Below are 18,776 nucleotides of genomic sequence, written 5' to 3' on the forward strand. Positions count from 1 at the left end.
TTTTACTGGTAGGAAATTATGAGATATACTCTTAACAAAGACAAAGACATTTTTTATTATGCTCATCATAAAGTCAAAATTTATCAGCCTGATAAGGTAAAAAACACGTAAGAAAAGGATTGTGTTATATAAAAAATTTAAAACCAGAAATACAGAGAATCCTATTTTTAAAATTGAATTTGGTTTGGAAGTCACAAAGTTGTCACCACATAGAATTATTCCTTGCTCTATTTTACATAGGAATGTCTTGCACTAAGCAACCCGAAAGTGGTTTTTCTTTAAAAAGTAACAGTTTATGAAAGAAATAAATTGAATAACAATTTAACTCATGAAAAGGACAAAACACTAAATTAATCATAGGTCATGCTATTGCATCCATACCAGACACCCCTGTAGATTCCTGACATTCACATTCTTCAGATTTACTTCTTGAAAGTAAAACAATGTTAGCAATTAGGAATGGGGCAGACCTTGTATACAGATATAGACATAGATATAGATAAAGATATAGATATATAGATATATAAACACACTTCGGAGATGTTATTGTGGGCTTCAGCTTGGGAGAGAAGAATGAAAATTGACATGCCTTTCTTAACAAATATTGAGGAGCAACAACTTCTTAATTATTTTCTGTCAATAAGTAAACACCCTTTTCTCACCCTTTTTGCCTGTATTAAAACAAGAATATTCCAAACTATAAGACATATTTGAAACAATTATTGCAAATAAAGATTTTTCAATGCTGTCCATATAACCTGCAGCCTTGATGCATGAGGTGGTTCAGCTCCACCACTGAATCTCAGTGCATATGGCAGGAAGGGGAGGAGAACCAAACTTTGGCAGGTCATCTCTATAGCTTACTGGGCTTTAGGTAATGCATGACTCTACAATAAATCCAGCTTATCAATGTCCTCTTTTCATTTGCTATGTATCCTGCTTACAAATGATATGTTTTCTTAACTCACTCAAAAGTGTTGACTTTTGCTGCCTGTTTCTACTGAGATGTGAATGGTCCTTGCTCAGCAATCCAATTAATTGTTCTTTAAAAGCAGCAAGATGTAGCTATAGCTAGGTCAGAAGACCAGACATTTAGAGAGCAAAATGTCAGGCACAGAGCAACAAAACAGTAAATTCTGCATGAAAATAATTCACCCTGTATCTTATCAAGATATCAAATTCTACAACTATGTGGACTTGTGGAATACAGACTTCACAGTAAGTAGTTAACTTCAAATATATCTTTGATGATTTTCAAGTTTTCTGTAGGTTTTGCATTGATTTACATTTACTAGTGTTTTTAAATACTACCTGCAAAAGAAGACAGCTCTTGGAGCTCAGTTCTCTCATAAAGAAAAGCTTCTGTGTTCTCTGAGTCTCAGTATGCACAAACCATTCTCAGCAACCAAAACCAAGAATTTTTTTGTTCTGCTAGCTGAATTCTAATTCTGTCAAATTAGTAACCAAAATTCATCAGACCATAAGAGTTACTGGTGCCCTCTACCAGCAGTCCTCCACAGCTGAAATGAGGAACTACTTGTCATTCCTTAAAAAGTGTTACAGCCTGCTAAGCCTATATCATTGGAGGTGAACTGAGCTTACTAAAATCTTACTAGATCACAAGTCATTCCATGTCTCCAATCTGACAATTTTTGTACTCTGGGTAAGCATATTAAATGCATGTGTTTATATAAATTGCACTGTTCAAAACAAGAATTCTCAATTTTCTACAGTTTAAAACAATATAAAACACTGTGCAGATTATTCTTAATATCCTAGATCTACATGTGGAAAAATAAATTATAGTGAGCTAATTTCGGTCATTAACTAGCTTCCTTGTCTAATAGCCATTGAGAAATTTTTTTATGCTATTTTTTAATTATATTATAATATGCATTAAAAACAAACAAAACTTAAACATAACTTACACATCAAGTTTTCATAACTGAGATCTAGTTAATCAAACCACATTTCTATCTACAGAATGTATCACAAATAATTCCCAAACAGAAGGGAAGATTAAATATTTTGTCATTAAGTGTAATAGTATTTTTCCTACATTCTTTAGGATTAGCAGTTCTTAAACACAGATTATGATTAACAACTTTAAAAAAGCAAGCATTAAGTTCATACTAATATTTCATGTTAATTTCATATCTGTACAAAGAACAATCAGCTGCCAAACACTTATGGAGACAAAATCCTTTTATTTTTTATGAAAGTTTACAAGAGGGGACTAAAAAAAAGGCAAACCCACAAGCTTTACCAATCATATCAAATTTATATTAGATACATCTACTGATATGTTTACCTCTCTGTTTAAAGCAGCTTCCATAAGAAAGTTTGGAATAATATACCAGTAATACTGATACAAAATGAATTAATAATAATATTTAAGATGTATTAGGCATTTTTGAGTGAAAACAATCATGCTAAATAAGCTGATTCAGGAAGTAATAAGAAAAGCTTTAACTGAAAACCCACATTTACAATCTCTCCTAAAAACAAGCAGAACACTGCACCAACCTAAGCATTATCTCAATTAAAAAAGGGGGGAAAAAATGAAATCCCTTCTCAGCTTAATAACTTGTTAGTTCTTGACAAGTGCAACAACACAACAATAAGCCAGTCAAAATGAGTTTTTAAAGCGAGGTTATGCCCTTCATGTTGTGTTATCACAGTGGCAGATCAAACTGCTGACTTGGACTCTTTCTGCCAGCAGTGCTGATGCTGCCTCTATGAGCTACTGTCACAGAATAGTCATGGTACCTGCTCTTGCCTATAGAAAAGCACTAAATTGAACTCGAAGTAGTGTCTTTGTGATATCTTTTCAACAAGTCATGTCCCATTCAGCCTGCTAGTTTATCTCTGTCAGGCTGGGGGCCCAAGTGGTTTGCATGAGCTGTCAGGGACAGGTCTACCAACCTGCTCAGTGCTAAGGAGGTAATGCATCTTTCGAGCTTGGTATTTCTTTTCCTTTTCTTTCTTTTCCAGGTCTTTCATTTTCTCTTCATTTTCCTTCATATCTGCATATTCTTGAAGTTCATACCTGTAATAAAATAAGTCTGCTAACTATATTATAACAACAAAAGACATGCTAGTCTTTTATTTTACTTTAACCCTTTCATAGCTTCACAGTGTTTTGTTCTTATATATTGGCAGTATACTGGCACCACTGGAATGTAAAATTACTGTTCTTTCAGTTCCACAGCAGTAGGATATTACATGGATATAACTAAGAAGAAACAGGATTAAAAGGATCAAAATTAGGAGCAGTATCTCGGTTCACATTGCTTACAGCTTGATAAAATATTATTCATGTAACTCCTTTTATTTGCTTTTAAGTGTCATTTTACTTTGAATTTCTCTATGTGGAAGCTATTATAATACGAATATGGGTTGTTCACTTATGTTTCAGCTAGTGCCTTGCAACACCTCCTGATCTGCAGACAGGGGAGATTTTATGGAATGAGAGAGGATAACAGACATGGGATAGGAGATGATATTCACTCTTGGATCCTTGAGTAAGGCTGAGAAAATAGGCACAAAGGAAAACGGGATGGGAACCTTTCATGCACACAATGTCCTTAGGAGGAGTTTCCATGGCATTGGGCTCCTTGCACAGGTCATTTCTGCACTGGTTTGATGGGAGCTGTATAGGCCACCACAAGAGCCAGGAACTGAACTGCTTCATGAAGCCCTGCACAACAGAGGTGCAAATGCACAGGGCCATCTAAATGTGTGAGTCTGTGCCAAAAACCCGTTCATCATAAAAGAAATATGGAACTATACCTAACACCAGGTTTCAAAGAATGGAGAAAATTCATTATTTCAACTGAATGTTTACAGGAAAACTTGAACAGAGAATGGGCATAGATTTCCAAATGGGTGGTGCTTTTTTTTTTCACAGAGCCAGGCTTGCCATAAATTATGCAAACAGTAAGAGTGAATTAATATTCTATAAGAAACAAAATCCTGTGCTATTGTGCACAGTGCACATGTATAGAATTTTTTGACCCAGTTAAAAAAGGTTAGTTTGATTAACATTTGTTAATTTTGTTATTACAAAATGGCTAGTTCAAATTAACCTGTGTGCCAAAGAAACCAAGCATATTCAGTCAAGCATTTAGATTGCTAAAAAGTTTAATTAGGTGAGTAAATTCTAGTCTTTATGTTTTCTAGTGTGTGTATATACAATAAAATAAAAAGAAAAAATATTATTCACATAACTAAATAGTCATAATTAAAATATTCCTGCAAAACAGATTATTTAGAGAGGTCCATATTAATAGTCTCAAAGCCAATGAGTACCAAATAAGACAAGGTGAGGACATGGGTCAAATCATGTCAAAATATGCACATGGGCAAATTTGCTGATATGAATGATCCCATGTAAAAGTAATATTGCTCCCAAAAGTCTTTTTTTAAGATTGTTACTCAGACTTACTCTTAATATTTTAATTATCTTTAAATTAGTTCATCAAAATATATGAAAGAGCAACAATTGGTTTATGAATATGAACACTTTGAAATCACATTTTTAAATAAAAGTTTCAGTGTAGAACTTATATTTGTTTCATGCTACCTTTCAAGATTTTATCAATTAAAATAAGTCAAATATTAAGTAATTAAACATTTTATTTCAATTGTAAAAGAAAAATAGAATTAAATGGAAATACAAATCAGAAAAGATGCACAGGTGAATCTCTGAAAATATTTTTTGTAGCAGTTTACTGTTAAAGGCTGCTAATACAATATTTCATACAAGGTTACTTATGAAGCACATTGACGTTTAAAAATCACCATGCTATGCTTTTGCAGCAGTGTAATTTTTTTCCAACATAAGATTAAATTGCAAAATAAATGAATTACTTAGAGTGGCATGGCCCCCATTTTGCCACCCTTCTCTTGAAAATTGCTTATTAATATGAAAAAAGAATTTGGAAAATAGCCTGTTTTACTTTATGCATAGCGTTCTGGGGCCTCAAAGCCTGCAGAGCCGGAGTAGCTGCACATTTTAGATTGTGTTGGCAAGCAGGGATGATGACCTTTCTGACCTGCATCTCAAGGCTATTATTAATCGCTAAGTAACCTGGTAAAGCCAAACAAATTTGTTTCCATTGAAAGGATCTCTATCTGTGTCTGAGAATTTGTGCTGTACCAAACAAACCTCATTAACTGTGTCCATTTTTGACAAAGAACTAGGTGTTGGAGAGATTGGTGACCTTTCTTTGTCCTCGAGGTACAGATTTCAGAGTCACTACATGGAGGTACATAAGCATTTTTTACTAGGAAACTCTTTGTTCTATATCCATCAATCCCAAACAAATGAATAAATAGACAATACATATAGTATCAACTTTGTTCTTTTATTTTATGCCTCTTTACCTTCAATGTCAGAGTGTATGATCTGTGGTTTACATATTTAATGCTATTTCTTTTTGATTAAAGAGCATTCTATTCAGCTTTAGTACCCCTATCTACAACTGGTGAAATAATAATCAACATTGTTATATACTGAGGTACTTCTTCCTAACAGTGAATATGGAAGCTTTTTGATTTAGAACACAACTGGTGATAAAAACCCACAAATAATGTCAAAGATATAGATTTGTATTGCAGAAATAATGATAATGGGATGCAAAATGTTTCCCGTTGTCATCAGTGGGAATTTATCAGATTGCTTTGAATGAATTATTAATAATCATTACTTGCTGTAATTAAATGAAGTCTAAAATACCTGTTGAAGTTCCATGTAATTCATGATCTTTTTAGACAGTGCTTTCATGATGATCATTCCTGAATATCACATATCCTCAGTAATATTTGTACCATAATCCATGTAAAAGTTTGAGATTTTTTAAGGAGTTACAAATAATTTTCAGCATACTTTTGCAGCAGACACATTTTGTCAGTTGCAAATTCTAAAATATCTCTATCAGGCACTATACTGCCCTGTACAGTTGTACAGAACATGCAGACAATTCTGTCACAGGGATAAAAGCTCCCAGGATGATTCCCTCCTGAGAGGCAGTACAAAATAAGTGGTATGTAGCAGTTCAAACATTGCTTGACTAGAAACATAGATATTTTAGCATAAATATAGTTTCAAGCTATTTGAACCTGAAACTTTCAATTCTTTTATCATGCTTTCAAGCATTTGAAAAGGAGCAACAAAAGCAAAGAATCTAAAGCAGTTAGATATGAATATACTATTTCACACATTAGCAGATTAATACTAACATGTCATGCACTGTGCAGGGGTTTCACTGTTGCCATATAGAAAATGTGTAGAAGGATAAGTGATACTAACATAAACTTAACCTTCCAAATACAGCTAGACTTCCACATAGCTTACATGGAAATGTGTTCATTGGGAAGTTTCATGCTTGGGCTCTTCTACACATGCACCTCCCCAGAGAAAATAAATCCAAGTTCTATTAAAGTCAATAGGAAATCAGTGGAAATTAAATGATTTTTGGATTAAATCAGTACATTTCCTGCCAGTCTTCTCTTTGTTTGCAAATATGATGTGTTCATTGAGCAATCTTTTCTTGAGATGTATGGGTATCATCTCTGGGACATTATGAATACTAGCTGTGATGCATGACACTCTGTGGCTTCTGGACCAATTTTGCACCAGGATGAACCTTTCCTGGTTCACAGTGAGGGAGAAGGCAAATTGTTTGACCTGCTTTTTTAAAGCTTCAATAAATTTTGCACCAGAAAAAGAGTTGTGTAACTGCAAAACATGTTTTAGGGTATTTGATAATCTTGTTCTATTTTTGCAAGCAATCGATCTGTTGCATAGTTCATAGTTGCATACTTTTCCAGCAGTACTGAAAAAGTACTGCTTATTAAAAAACTCAAAAATTGGGTAATTATTTTAGCACATAATCTTTTCTTTATCGTAAAACCTATCTCAATATATTAACAGCATCTATTGCATCTTCTTACAAACCTGGCTTTCCATTTAAGTTTGGTCCAATCAGACTTTCTTCCACACATATTTTTATGGAATAGCTTTGTAGGAGAATTATGTGGATAGTTTAACAAATGTAATGTTTTTTTATCATGGTCTGAAACTTATTAAAGAAATCAAAAGAATATCAATGTTTACTACAGCAAGTTGAGGATGCATTTTTTTACCAAAACCATGAATATAGTGGCTAACACAAAGTGTGTTGTCCTGTCATAGGGAATGTTTCATGCTTTTGAAAATAGGGATAGGATTATCAACAGATGTGCTCAAAACCCACAATTAAAAATGATCTTATGTAACAAATCTGTTAAGTACCTACTGAATTGTTAATGATAAAATTACTTGCTCTATATAGTTCGAAAATAAAAAAAATTCATCTGACAAGGTAACTTATTGTTATTCTGATTCTTCATTATGCAGTAGGCAATGGTGTTGGTTCCTGCTATGAGATGCAAATTCAGTTGACAGTGCTCCTGCTGTCTGCATAAAGGTTAAGAATACACATATAATATTGTTCCTGGCACTTTTGGAAAGGTCTTCAAGTGATGGTTTCAGTAATATACAGATTTTAATAATTCTGCATGGAACTTCATCAGTTTACAAATTCACACCCACCTATATTTATTAAATTTATCAAACTATTGCATTCTGTTTGCATTTCCATTGGCATTCTGTAGTCCTTTGGCCAAATAATATTACAAAATTATTATATTAACTAAAGGAAAGGGCATCCCATAAAAACCAATAATCAGTATAGTTGCCTAGAGTATCCAGAAAAAGTATTAAGTTATTGTGATTTTAAATAGTTCAGACACCAAATCATAAAATTCCTGCAACAGAAGCAGTAGGCAACCTTAGCATACGAGGAGATAACCTAAATGTATTTAATCTTCCTGACTATATATCATTCTCCCTGCTCAAATACAGAATATGGAAGGTAAAATAAAATTAGTGAGACAATAATTTTTAGTATACCACTGCATGACACTGGATTTAATGTCATATTGGTGTAGGTGAGAATGGAATATAACCTGCCATGATAATATTGTTTGACTTAATCGATTAAATTTAGGAAAACAATGAAATATACTTATAGAACTGCCTAGGATGTAAAAATAGTTTAGAGAACCCTGTACCTTGAAGGCAAAATTTTAACATAATACACATACTACATACATAGGTTAGCTATATACCATCAGTCAGCTTGCTCATCCTCAACATTTTTCTCATGTTTTAAATGAACCCCTTCAGATTTAGCAAGCAAAACAGGTAACTCTCTTTTCCTCTCTACCATGACATATAGTCCTGTGTGTATCCTGACAGAATTCCTTGACCAAAATATTTGATCTCAAGTTGCAGTTTGATAGATGCTCAAAGCAGCAGTCAATTATTAGTGGTACAAGGATCTTGCTGCCTATGAGATCTACCACAAATAGATGTCCAAAATTCTTACTAATTTTAAATCTGAATGTTTACATGAATTCATTCAACAAATTATTCCTGACACTCTTTTCAAGATCTGGATGAATATTATTGCTCTGCAGTGGATGTCCCTGCAGTGCAGTGAACAGGAAATAAGACTCCTTAATATGAAAAAATTAAAATAAATAAAGCCAATGTGTAGATGTATGAAAACACCCTGTATCTCCTATTAGTATTTATTTTACAGAAAGAAATTCATAACACCTTAAAATGCCATTATAATTAGTGCATACTAGCACATCATCTGTCCATCTCCCCTAGTCACATAGTGTACAGTGCCAATGGAATTAAGTGACACAGCAGTTCCACTGTCAAGGTCCACAGTGATCAATATACGATGTTGGAAATGTGATGAACGTGGTGGTGAAGGGCACAGAGTGAATGAATACCTTGTGCAGATCAGGAGATCAGGGCACAGCATGTACCAGGAGATAGGGAAGAACAGACGGATGCATCCTTCTTATCCCTCCAATTTCCACTGCTGCACAGTTACTCAAGTGAGTGCAACAGCCTTTCAAGCTACTGATTGCACAGGCAGCTTAGAACTAAAACCAGACTATTTTCCTAACCCACTATGCAGAATATTCTAATTAAGGTTTCAATAACTACAGAGTTTTTTCCTCACATATACTAAAAACCTAAATTGTTTCATATGTAGTCTCTTGAGATTATTCTATTTCCTCAAAATGTGTAAACTTCTAGGTTTAAATGCTTTTCCCTTGTGTATATATATCCTTAAGGCAAATTTATTTTATCCTCATTGGCAGCAGAAAATGCTGTGAAGTTAAAAAAATTTTTGTAAAAGGTCCAATCTAAACAATGCTTTTTCAGCTTAATTATTTTGATTTAATTAAACTGCAAACCCCACCTATTATGGATGTGGCATAAGAGTAACTAATCACCAAAGCCTCTGTTGGCAGATAAACCAGATCCGAGTATACTGGTTCAACTTTATTTATGCCCAGGTCTGTACTGAAAAACCTAACAGGAAAAATGTTTTCACTCAATGTCTGTTTGCTATTGACCTCTTCATGAAAAATCAGCCTGATTGATTAGTTTTAATAGTGAAATTAGTATTTGGTGATTAGCTTAAACAGTGAAATTAGTATTTGAGGGTAACAAAGCCGATCTGGCCCAGAATGGATAACAAAGCCCCAACACAATTTATTCTGACAGCAGTTTAGCAGCAGTGGTCATTTCTAGCACAGTGTCAGTGCTAAGCTGCTAAGAGAGCAGTCATGCTCCCAATTTTTCCTGCAACATATAAAAGAGGATGTCTAACCACAGCCAAATACCATTGGAAGTTTTCTAGTCAATGTCATGTGAAAGTATCTGTTATCTTTTGGCACTGCAATTCCCAGAAGACTATATATGCTACCATCTGCACAGTAATAACTAGAGGAAAGCTCACTGCTATGTTTTGCTACAGTTAAGCTGTTCCCAGTACTGGAATGAACTCATTTAAGCTAGCTGTTATCTCTCTGCTGCAGTGCAGTACAATGTAGACATATCTGTACTTCTTTTACTTTAATATATGGTACTTGGCAACATTTACAATATTCAACATTATGTGATTTAGAAAGCAAACATGACGTTATAGCTTCTAAAGGTCATCAGCTAAGTTGATTTTCCTTCTCAGAGTATTATGAAACAATTTGACTGAGGTTTACTCACTAACTCACATCCCTCACTTACTTTCACATAGAAGTCTCCATACATTGATAAATAAAATGGTACACTTTGTCTATATTAAAAAGGTTTTACAACAGCGAGACATGGAGAGCTTTTATGTAATGACCTATTACATATGGCAGAGAGCAATGCCAAGACTCGCAACTTCATAGTGATTTTTGTGGTACCTCATGGTTTTCTCCATTTCATATTCATGGAATGGTGTTACCACTTAAGCATCTATGATGTCATTTTTACTGAAGCATAAAACATTATGAAAGACACAGTAAATTAATAGTTTTATTACATAGCAATTGTAATCATTTTGGGAGAGATATGACACATTTTTTTTAATACAGCAGTACTACTTGTTAGTATGTGATTTCACAGCAACGGCTCATTGCCAAACTGAAAATATCAACTAGATCCCAATTTGCAGAGGTGTTAGGAAATCTTATCTCTTACTGTCTTGAAAACTTCAAATTAATCAACACCAGAAAAAAAAAAAAATCAGGCATTTTTAGTATGCCATGCAAGAAATTACACTCAGAATTGAAGTCTGTTCTCTGAAATTTTGATTCTACCTAATAAAATGAGATTATACTTAATTTTAGATTTCAACTTCCAATTATACATGTCTAAAGAGTACATCCGAATATTCTGTAGTCTAGACTCAAGCACATAAACTTCTGGTGAGAGTACTAAATCTTTCCTGAGGGGCCAAACACCATGCTGTAGATGCTCGTGAAGCCTCCCCACCAAGTACAAGCAGGCAAATGAGTGCTGCATGCTTTGGGTGCCATGCAAGCTGAAAGAACAAATCACTTTGTTAGCAAACAGTTCATTAATTGGACAAAAATAGAATAGCCTACTTGGAGAAAAGAGGTGGAAAATTCTGCTTTCTTGAAATCCTTTGTTTCTTGATTTGGTTTGAAGGTAGCAGGAATTGTGAAGTTCAAGGTAAAGCATTGGGATTTAGCTTCAGAGTCAAGGATAAACCAGTTAATGGACTCCTGCAATTATCCCTACAAGGTGAAGAGTCTAAGGAATTTGAAAGGGGTATAATAATAAGTAAAATTTTCTCACAGTTTAAGGAAAGTCATGCTAACCATGTGAAGAATTATGGCTTTTAAAGGAGGTATTTCAATCAGGAGTCATAGATATGAAGAAGCTCTTTCACGTGATAGAAAGCATTCATACAAATGAATGCATAAACTGACAGAAGCAAAATTTTTTTTTTAATTTCCTAGTCATCATAACTGAGTTCTGATGCTTAGTATTTTAAAAGACACTTGAAGGTCTGTGCAAAATGGTAATAAAAATTATTTTAAGCAGAGACAACAGCTTTCAATGATCTCCGTTGTTTATGTCTAGCACACTTTTCAGTCTAGTAGAGCTGAATATAACAAGAAGTAATGGTTCAAAGATAAAATGAAACTGTTTCAGTGGGGAACTATGGGATATACATTGAACACCAAGGGTAATTAACTCCTAGATTAGAATTAAAAGGGTACTTACTAAATTTTGATATATTTTGATGTTACTAAATCAAGAGTAGATTGTTCAGTCAAAGCTTAATGGACTTTTTATAGATACTGCTATAAATTGGATATTGAAAGACATCATATTGGTGGTAGACCTGAAGTCAGACAAGATCATCTGATTCCAAATAATATTGTTTTCATTATTACTAGGAAAAAAACCCACTTTTTTGTAATTACTCGCTACTGTACTGTAAAAATTTTTACTGTAGACTGTAAAAATAGAATACAAATAGTCTTTCTGTTTTCTTCTCTGAGTGACCACTTCAGAGAGTTAACTCTCCTTAGATAACAGAAAAGTCTATAATGATTTCGAGAATCAAAAAACAACTAAGACAATTTTTTAATCCCCTTTTTTCCCCATTTTGGACACTTTTTCTTTTAAAACAAAACAAAAATGTGCTCAGAAGATACTGCTTTTTATCTCATGCAATTCTATAATATCTCATGGGACATTATAGGATACACCAATATAAAGCAAAGGACTGTAATTTTCCACTGGAAAAAAAAAACAAACCTGAAATGCCAAAGAAAGATCAATAAGCCTTCACATCCTCAGACAAAAACTAAACCATGAACTTGGAAAAAAGCAGTGCATAGTCACCACACTTCCAATAACAAAAACCACTGAGATGTGGCTCATTTTAAAGGTCTTCATTGCTGTAGTTTCTATCTCTCTGACATAAATGGGAAATGATAAAGTGAGTCTAATCTCAAAAGCCTTTCACTGGGTACAGCAGTGCCAAAGAACACTATTTTGTTTGGCCTTCCTTAACATTCTGATATCTCTGAGCATTTTGCTGAATTGTGAGTAATGCTACTTATTTGATAAAGAGTCATGAAGTATGGGAACAGTAACTGGCAACTTTCGAGCAGCACTCAGACACAGGATTTTACATTATGATTAAAAACCAAAATAATGATGTTAGATCAAATAGGCTGTTGTGTGCCAACTAAGGAAAAAACATTCCTGTCTTTTGATTTTGATTTTGGTTTTGGTTTTTTTGGTTTTTGGTGGGGTTTTTTTGTTTTGGTTTGGTTTGGTCTTTGTTTCTTTGGAGACCTCAAAAATAAGCTACATTATAGCATGCTCTGGAAAATACACATGTATAAATTAAGTACTCAGTGATGTACCTACAGATAAACTCACATATGAGCTGGAATACTTGGATAGCATAGAGCAAACTTAGTTATATAATTGTATATAAAGTGCTTCTACAAATAAATTAAATATCCAATTTTCTTATGTAACACCTAAATTAATACATTTAAATTTTATGCTTCATTATTAAACTGAAAATAGCACAACAAAAAGAACCATCACCTTATTTTAATAACAATAGAAATGCTTAAGTGAGTTGAGCTCATGGCACATAATATCTGTCATACTTCTAATGACCTAAATAGCTGAAGTGACTATGGCACATGAAAAATATTTATATACTTCTTCAGGAGTCTTTAGTCTTCAAGTGGTAGAGCCCTTGCCTGATAACCTCGTATAGCCTGTATATAGATGGCCTGTCATGTCGCTACAATTAGATAAACCAGAACTGCTATAACGTAATCAGTTACAACCTGAAAATTATATTTTGAAAATCAAGTTTATTAATATGTAATCTTTAGGTAATCATATTTATCCTCCTAATTTACACAATATTTATGATAGTCTACATGTCCTTGAAACAGGGAACAGGGACACTACACTATGAAAAAGTGGTCTAGCTGCTGGAGTTCATAAATTTTGTTCAGCTTTGGATGAGTTCAAAGAATTGCCATGTAAGAAAAGCCTTACAGAGGGAATTTATCTGATTATGGCAGTAATAATTACCCAGCTGTTTATTGCAGATAGAGAAATAATTCATGTAGGCAATAGGCCGTGGTGGCAATGACACTCCGCATTTAGTAAATATGCAAACTGTTCATTTCTAATTAACCAAGCTAGAGGATGCCCTTATTAAATGTATAAACTAAAAGTGCCTTCCTGACAAGTGATGAATTGTTACATTGCACAAACTCTTGCCACAGAATTACTGGAGTGAACTTGGGGCTTAACTTCATTAAGAGATCTTGTGGGATAGTTAAATGAGGATGGACAGCATAACAAGACCTACCTGACAGTCAATGATATGTTAGAGCTTAATGAAACTGTACCTCTTCCCCTTTTCTACTTATTTTACAGTGAAGATTCTTCTTCAGACAAAACAGAAGACTGTGAAGTCTGTCTCTGTGAGACAGTTTAAAAGGCCATGATTAGTCAGTCTTTCTCCACAGAAAATTTTTTATGAGCTGTCAGTAATTCTAACAGACCTCTTACAAAATAAAATATCTACAGCACCTTCAAAGCTCACAGGTACAGAACTTCAATATCTATCCTTCAATACTGTGTTGTCACACCTGTTTTATTTATCAAAACTAATCATCTACACCACAGACTATTTGGTCCGATGAGTGCACACAGTGATCTCAGATTTCTTTCTACATATTCAGATTCAAAACCAAAATTTCTTTGGATAGCAATGAAACAAAGTTTCATGTTTAATCTGTTGATCCTAATGGTGTATTTAGGGCTATATAAAAATACAGAGAAAATTCTGCCTCACGTCATTGAAGACTTCAGTCTAAGCAGCTACTTACGTTACTTACAGTATTCATGTTTACTGCAAAATTTCAACTATTTACACAGAACTAGCTAAAAACATGGTAAAGGCTGCTTCCACTCCTTGCTCAAAAAAGACATGGACAGAATAAATCTCATGAGGGATGTGAGCTGAATCTGTGTTGGAAATTCAGCTTCCTGTGTAAACATAATGGTTCATACCTTAACCTCTCAGTACTCAAGAAGTGCTTTCCCATGGAGTTAAAACAGGCCATTGACTGCTCTATAACTTTAGACACTTCATTTCAATTTAATTACCAACTCCAAAAGCTCATTTTTTTATATCTTACCTATCCTAACAGCAACAGGTTTTTGGCTACAGAAGTACTCCAGGATCCTCAATAAAGTGCAGTTTTAAGATTCCTAGAAATCTAGCAGTTCTGCCTAAAATCCTCTGGAAAAGGCATAGGTGTTTTAAATTATGTGACCTACCAATCCATGGTACCAAATTATTATTTAAATATGAGAAAGTATACTTGGCACTTGTCTCTCTTTCTGAGACTCACAGAGAAAGCTGACAGGGTAAGTTTACATCCAGAAAATTCAAATTACAGGTAAGTAAGTTAAAAAGTTTCCTCTCCATATCTTTGAAGACAAGTAAAAAAAGATGGGTTGAAGACAACATAGTAAATTAAACATCAGGTGAGAGACAACATTACAAAAATGAGGGCTTTATTGTTACAAGAATTCTAAGGAGCTGTCTGAAAGGCTTTGGCACTAACTGAAAATAGACTACAGAATCAATTGCTTCTGCAGTCAATGATGAGGAACACTTTAATTGAATTATAAGACAATATATACATTCTTCAAAACACTTTGACACTTGAGAAAATGGTCAGCACCTGGACTTAACATTATCAAAAAGGAATTAACAGGTGGAGGCTGAGAGATTTCTCCTGATATTACTGTGACAAAGAACAATTTATTTCAAGCCCACTCCATGGAAATAGGTACACCTCAAAACTTTTAAGAAGCCAAGTACTTGCCATGTTAGAAAACACACTCCAGAAATGGTACTGTAATCTAGAATAAGATAGACAATCTTACTTTTTCCCATACTGCCTTCTCAGGCATATTTACAGAATAGCTAAACATTGGATTAGATCACCAGCAACATGTAAGTACTCTTTCATTTCACTCTTCATTAGGGTTATAAAAAATCAAGCTGCACAAATGATTCGTGAATGCACATATTGCCAAAGAAGTGATTTTTATCGCTTTGTGTTCTCTATTTCCTGACGTGTCTTGAAGACCTGGAGGTTTTAATGATGACTGTGAAATTAAATCTGCTGATAGAACAGCTAGTCAAACTTGGATCAAAGCCATACTCTGCAGGGCCACTCACTACTAATGCCAACAATGGAAAGAATAATTTGGTGTTGATCCTGCCAGTGTGTGAAATTCCTGATTTATAAACTCAACAATGTTTACGTAAACTATGATGCTTATTAAAGGTAGACTCAGGCCTTAGTTTGCTACCTTTAAGTCAGTGTTTATTCAGTAGCCAAAAAAGCTGAACTAACTGCCTTGATTACATAAGAACCTCAATGCCAGTACTTCGCCATTGCTTTGTTAGTTTTGTGATACTGCTTTCTTTACTCAGTTCTGTGCCTAGGGAAAAAATTTAAGTGGTGCCATTCATCAGTAAATGGACCAATACATCCCAAAATCTTATCTCTACTTGCACACCTGACATGTAGCAAAGTTCCTGTACTATAGTTTTTAAAGGCCAGTGTGTAGATAACCTCAGGCAAAGAACTGCAAGTTAATCACACAGTTGGGCGACTGACATCATCCATAAATTCTTCAGGTGTAATGGCACCAGCATGCTAATTTATGTGAACTGATGTCCATTTGCTTATCATGGACTAGAAACTGTTTCACATAAAACAAAATTCTAATGCATCATATGGAGTTATAGCCTATGCTAATTGCTTCTGGCGTATTTCCCCTTGTAACCATTTAGCCAGCTCTTGGAGATGGTAAATGCAGCTTTAAGAATGTTTCAAAAGAAAGAATTTTCCCTTAAAATTAAATACACTAACTGCCCTGAGAAGTAATGAAATTTACTCTCATGCATATATGTATAAATTAAACCATCCAACTAATCTATATTGAGATGGAATACAGTATATATTGGTACTTAAATAAAAATGGATGCTACAGATGAGGATTTATTACTAAAATCTAAATAACAAAATATAGTCAAATAAATATTTAAGAGCAAGGTTCTTACTTGCTTCATTAAGAACTTCCTATATCTTTTAGGCAAAAGAGAACTCAGGACTAATGAACCCATTTCATCACTACACTGAAGCTAAACTGTACAAGTGTTAAAAGTCTGAGCCTTGTGTAGACAGAGTTTAGGGTTCAAATTTGCTCTTTTTCATCTCTGAAGGGATTCTTTCAAGCACCTCTCAACATAACTCCTAGAAACTTTACTGGGGACACAGCACCCATCAGACCTAGTGGTTCTGTAGCAGTGGGAAGTAATAGGAATGCTGCAGGAATTTAGCCAATCTGGGAGCTAAAGCTGAGAGTAATCTTCAGTTTGTACAAAGGCAGTGCCTTAAGTCTGTTAAGTCTAACAGAGCCATAACCAGTCTGTTAAGTGAGTGGAAACTCACACATAATATGACTATTATTATTTAATTATATTTTAGGTCAATTTCTGTTAAACCAATTTCTGTTAAACTTAATTACATCCCTCTATGGCTTTAAACTGGGGCAGCTTCTATTAAGTTTACTTTCTCCTGGGGTTTTCACACTAAAGACAAATGATAAAGGTCTGGCTACTAAATGAGGGCAGCTATTAAATAAGGACAGTTTGTATTAAAGCTGAATGGTAAAGATGTGGCTACTGGTTGAGAAAACCACTTAGTACAACAAGTGTCCTTTATTTAAAAAAAAATAGCGTAAAGAAGGAATGAGAAGAAAATAAACTTTGGTCAGTAACTCGTATTCTTACAAGAAACTTAACAGAATGTCCATAGTTTCATGAGAACTTCCTCTGAAGTTTCTCCTAGAAATGAGTGAGGGATGATTTGATATAGGCTCCTCCTTAATGAAAAAGGAGAAAAATAGGTACAAATCCTGGCTCTGGAGTCCAAAAGATGGAAGGACTTGCAATATGATTTTAGATAAGTGTTGACAAATAAAAATTCTGCCAGTGTTACTCTAGAATAGATAAGACAGAGAACTGTACAGTGTAGTTCAACTCAAAATTACATTATAATTCTAGAAAGAACAAATTGTAAACAAATTTTTGAAATTAAAAATATCTTATGCTTTCTTTGTGCGAGAGGCAGGGCCAGTTTCATGTATTCATGTGCATTATGTTATGTTCCATGTTATGCTGCTTTATGGAGTTCTAGAGATGTGAAAACCTCAAAGGCAGTCTAATCTGAGTGCACAAGTGTATCAATCTCTCTGTCCATCAACAAGTAAATTTCCATAATGTTGATGTTGTAATAAAACCCAGCCATTTCATAAATGCATTCCTTCTATTTCTGACAATTCCTCATGTTTTTTACAATGCACAGTTGTAATAATTTTTATATGCAAAAATGTTTATGAACAGTGAGGTTATACTTGTCCAGAGCCAATGTGATGGCTAATGAAAATATGAGGAGAATCTTTCTTTCACCTGGCTCAATATTCCACATAAGAAACACAGTGGGCCACCTTGGAGCCAAAGTAGTTGGCAGCAACTTAGCCCAATGACAGGAAAAATCTGTTTGGCTGAGGGCCTACACCTAATCCTCACTAAACATCTGTTAGATTTCATAAGAAGAATGTTGAAGGTGATATACATATTAGTTTTCAAATGTACCCCAGTAAAGGGATTACTGCAGTGATTCTTGATTGCACTTGGCAACTCATGCATTTTAAAAATTGAAACAATAATAAGATCCATTTGTCCAAATTAGCTCAACAATTAATTTTTAACTTTTTTAAACTGAAAAGATGGATTTTTTTACCTGAAAGACATGTATTTCTGTGAACTCTGGAATACAGGACTGAAATTAGCAAAATATCAATATATCAGTTGCCAGATAAGAGCTCACACAGACCAACTTTGACATATTTTGATGTACCTGAAGTCGTACTGCTCATCTTACCTGTTAAAGAGCACAAAAGTATTTCTTGATTCAAATATCTATGCAGTACGTAAGCTTTATGGTTTTCAATAGTTTTTAACCTAAACTAAATACTAGAGAATTTGATCAACATGTCAAATTACTAAAAACCAAATATTTTTGTAGTCTTCCAAAGTAAGGTATACCCAGAAGAGATCTATAGTGGGTGTGGAGAACTAAAATACAAAGCTCCAACCAATCCATGCTCACAGTGAAGGAGGAATACCACTTGCTATCTTGTTTTGTTGGCACACATCAAAGGTCCATCTAAGTAACAAGTTATGAGACATGGTCTAGGTTCAGGC

General features: G+C 34.2%; 1 protein-coding gene across 1 annotated transcript in view; it reads right to left on the bottom strand.

Annotated features, from left to right (window-relative positions):
• The window catches only part of SPATA17 (spermatogenesis associated 17), an 87,431-nt gene that overhangs the window by 47,781 nt on the left and 20,874 nt on the right, over positions 1-18,776 (bottom strand). Inside the window, exon 6 of the mRNA XM_036380465.1 lies at positions 2,926-3,049. Coding sequence (XP_036236358.1) covers positions 2,926-3,049 — 124 coding nt within the window. The remainder of the gene's footprint in view (positions 1-2,925; positions 3,050-18,776) is intronic.

Source organism: Molothrus ater, chromosome 3 (genome assembly GCF_012460135.2).
Source record: "Molothrus ater isolate BHLD 08-10-18 breed brown headed cowbird chromosome 3, BPBGC_Mater_1.1, whole genome shotgun sequence".
NCBI lineage: Eukaryota > Metazoa > Chordata > Aves > Passeriformes > Icteridae > Molothrus > Molothrus ater.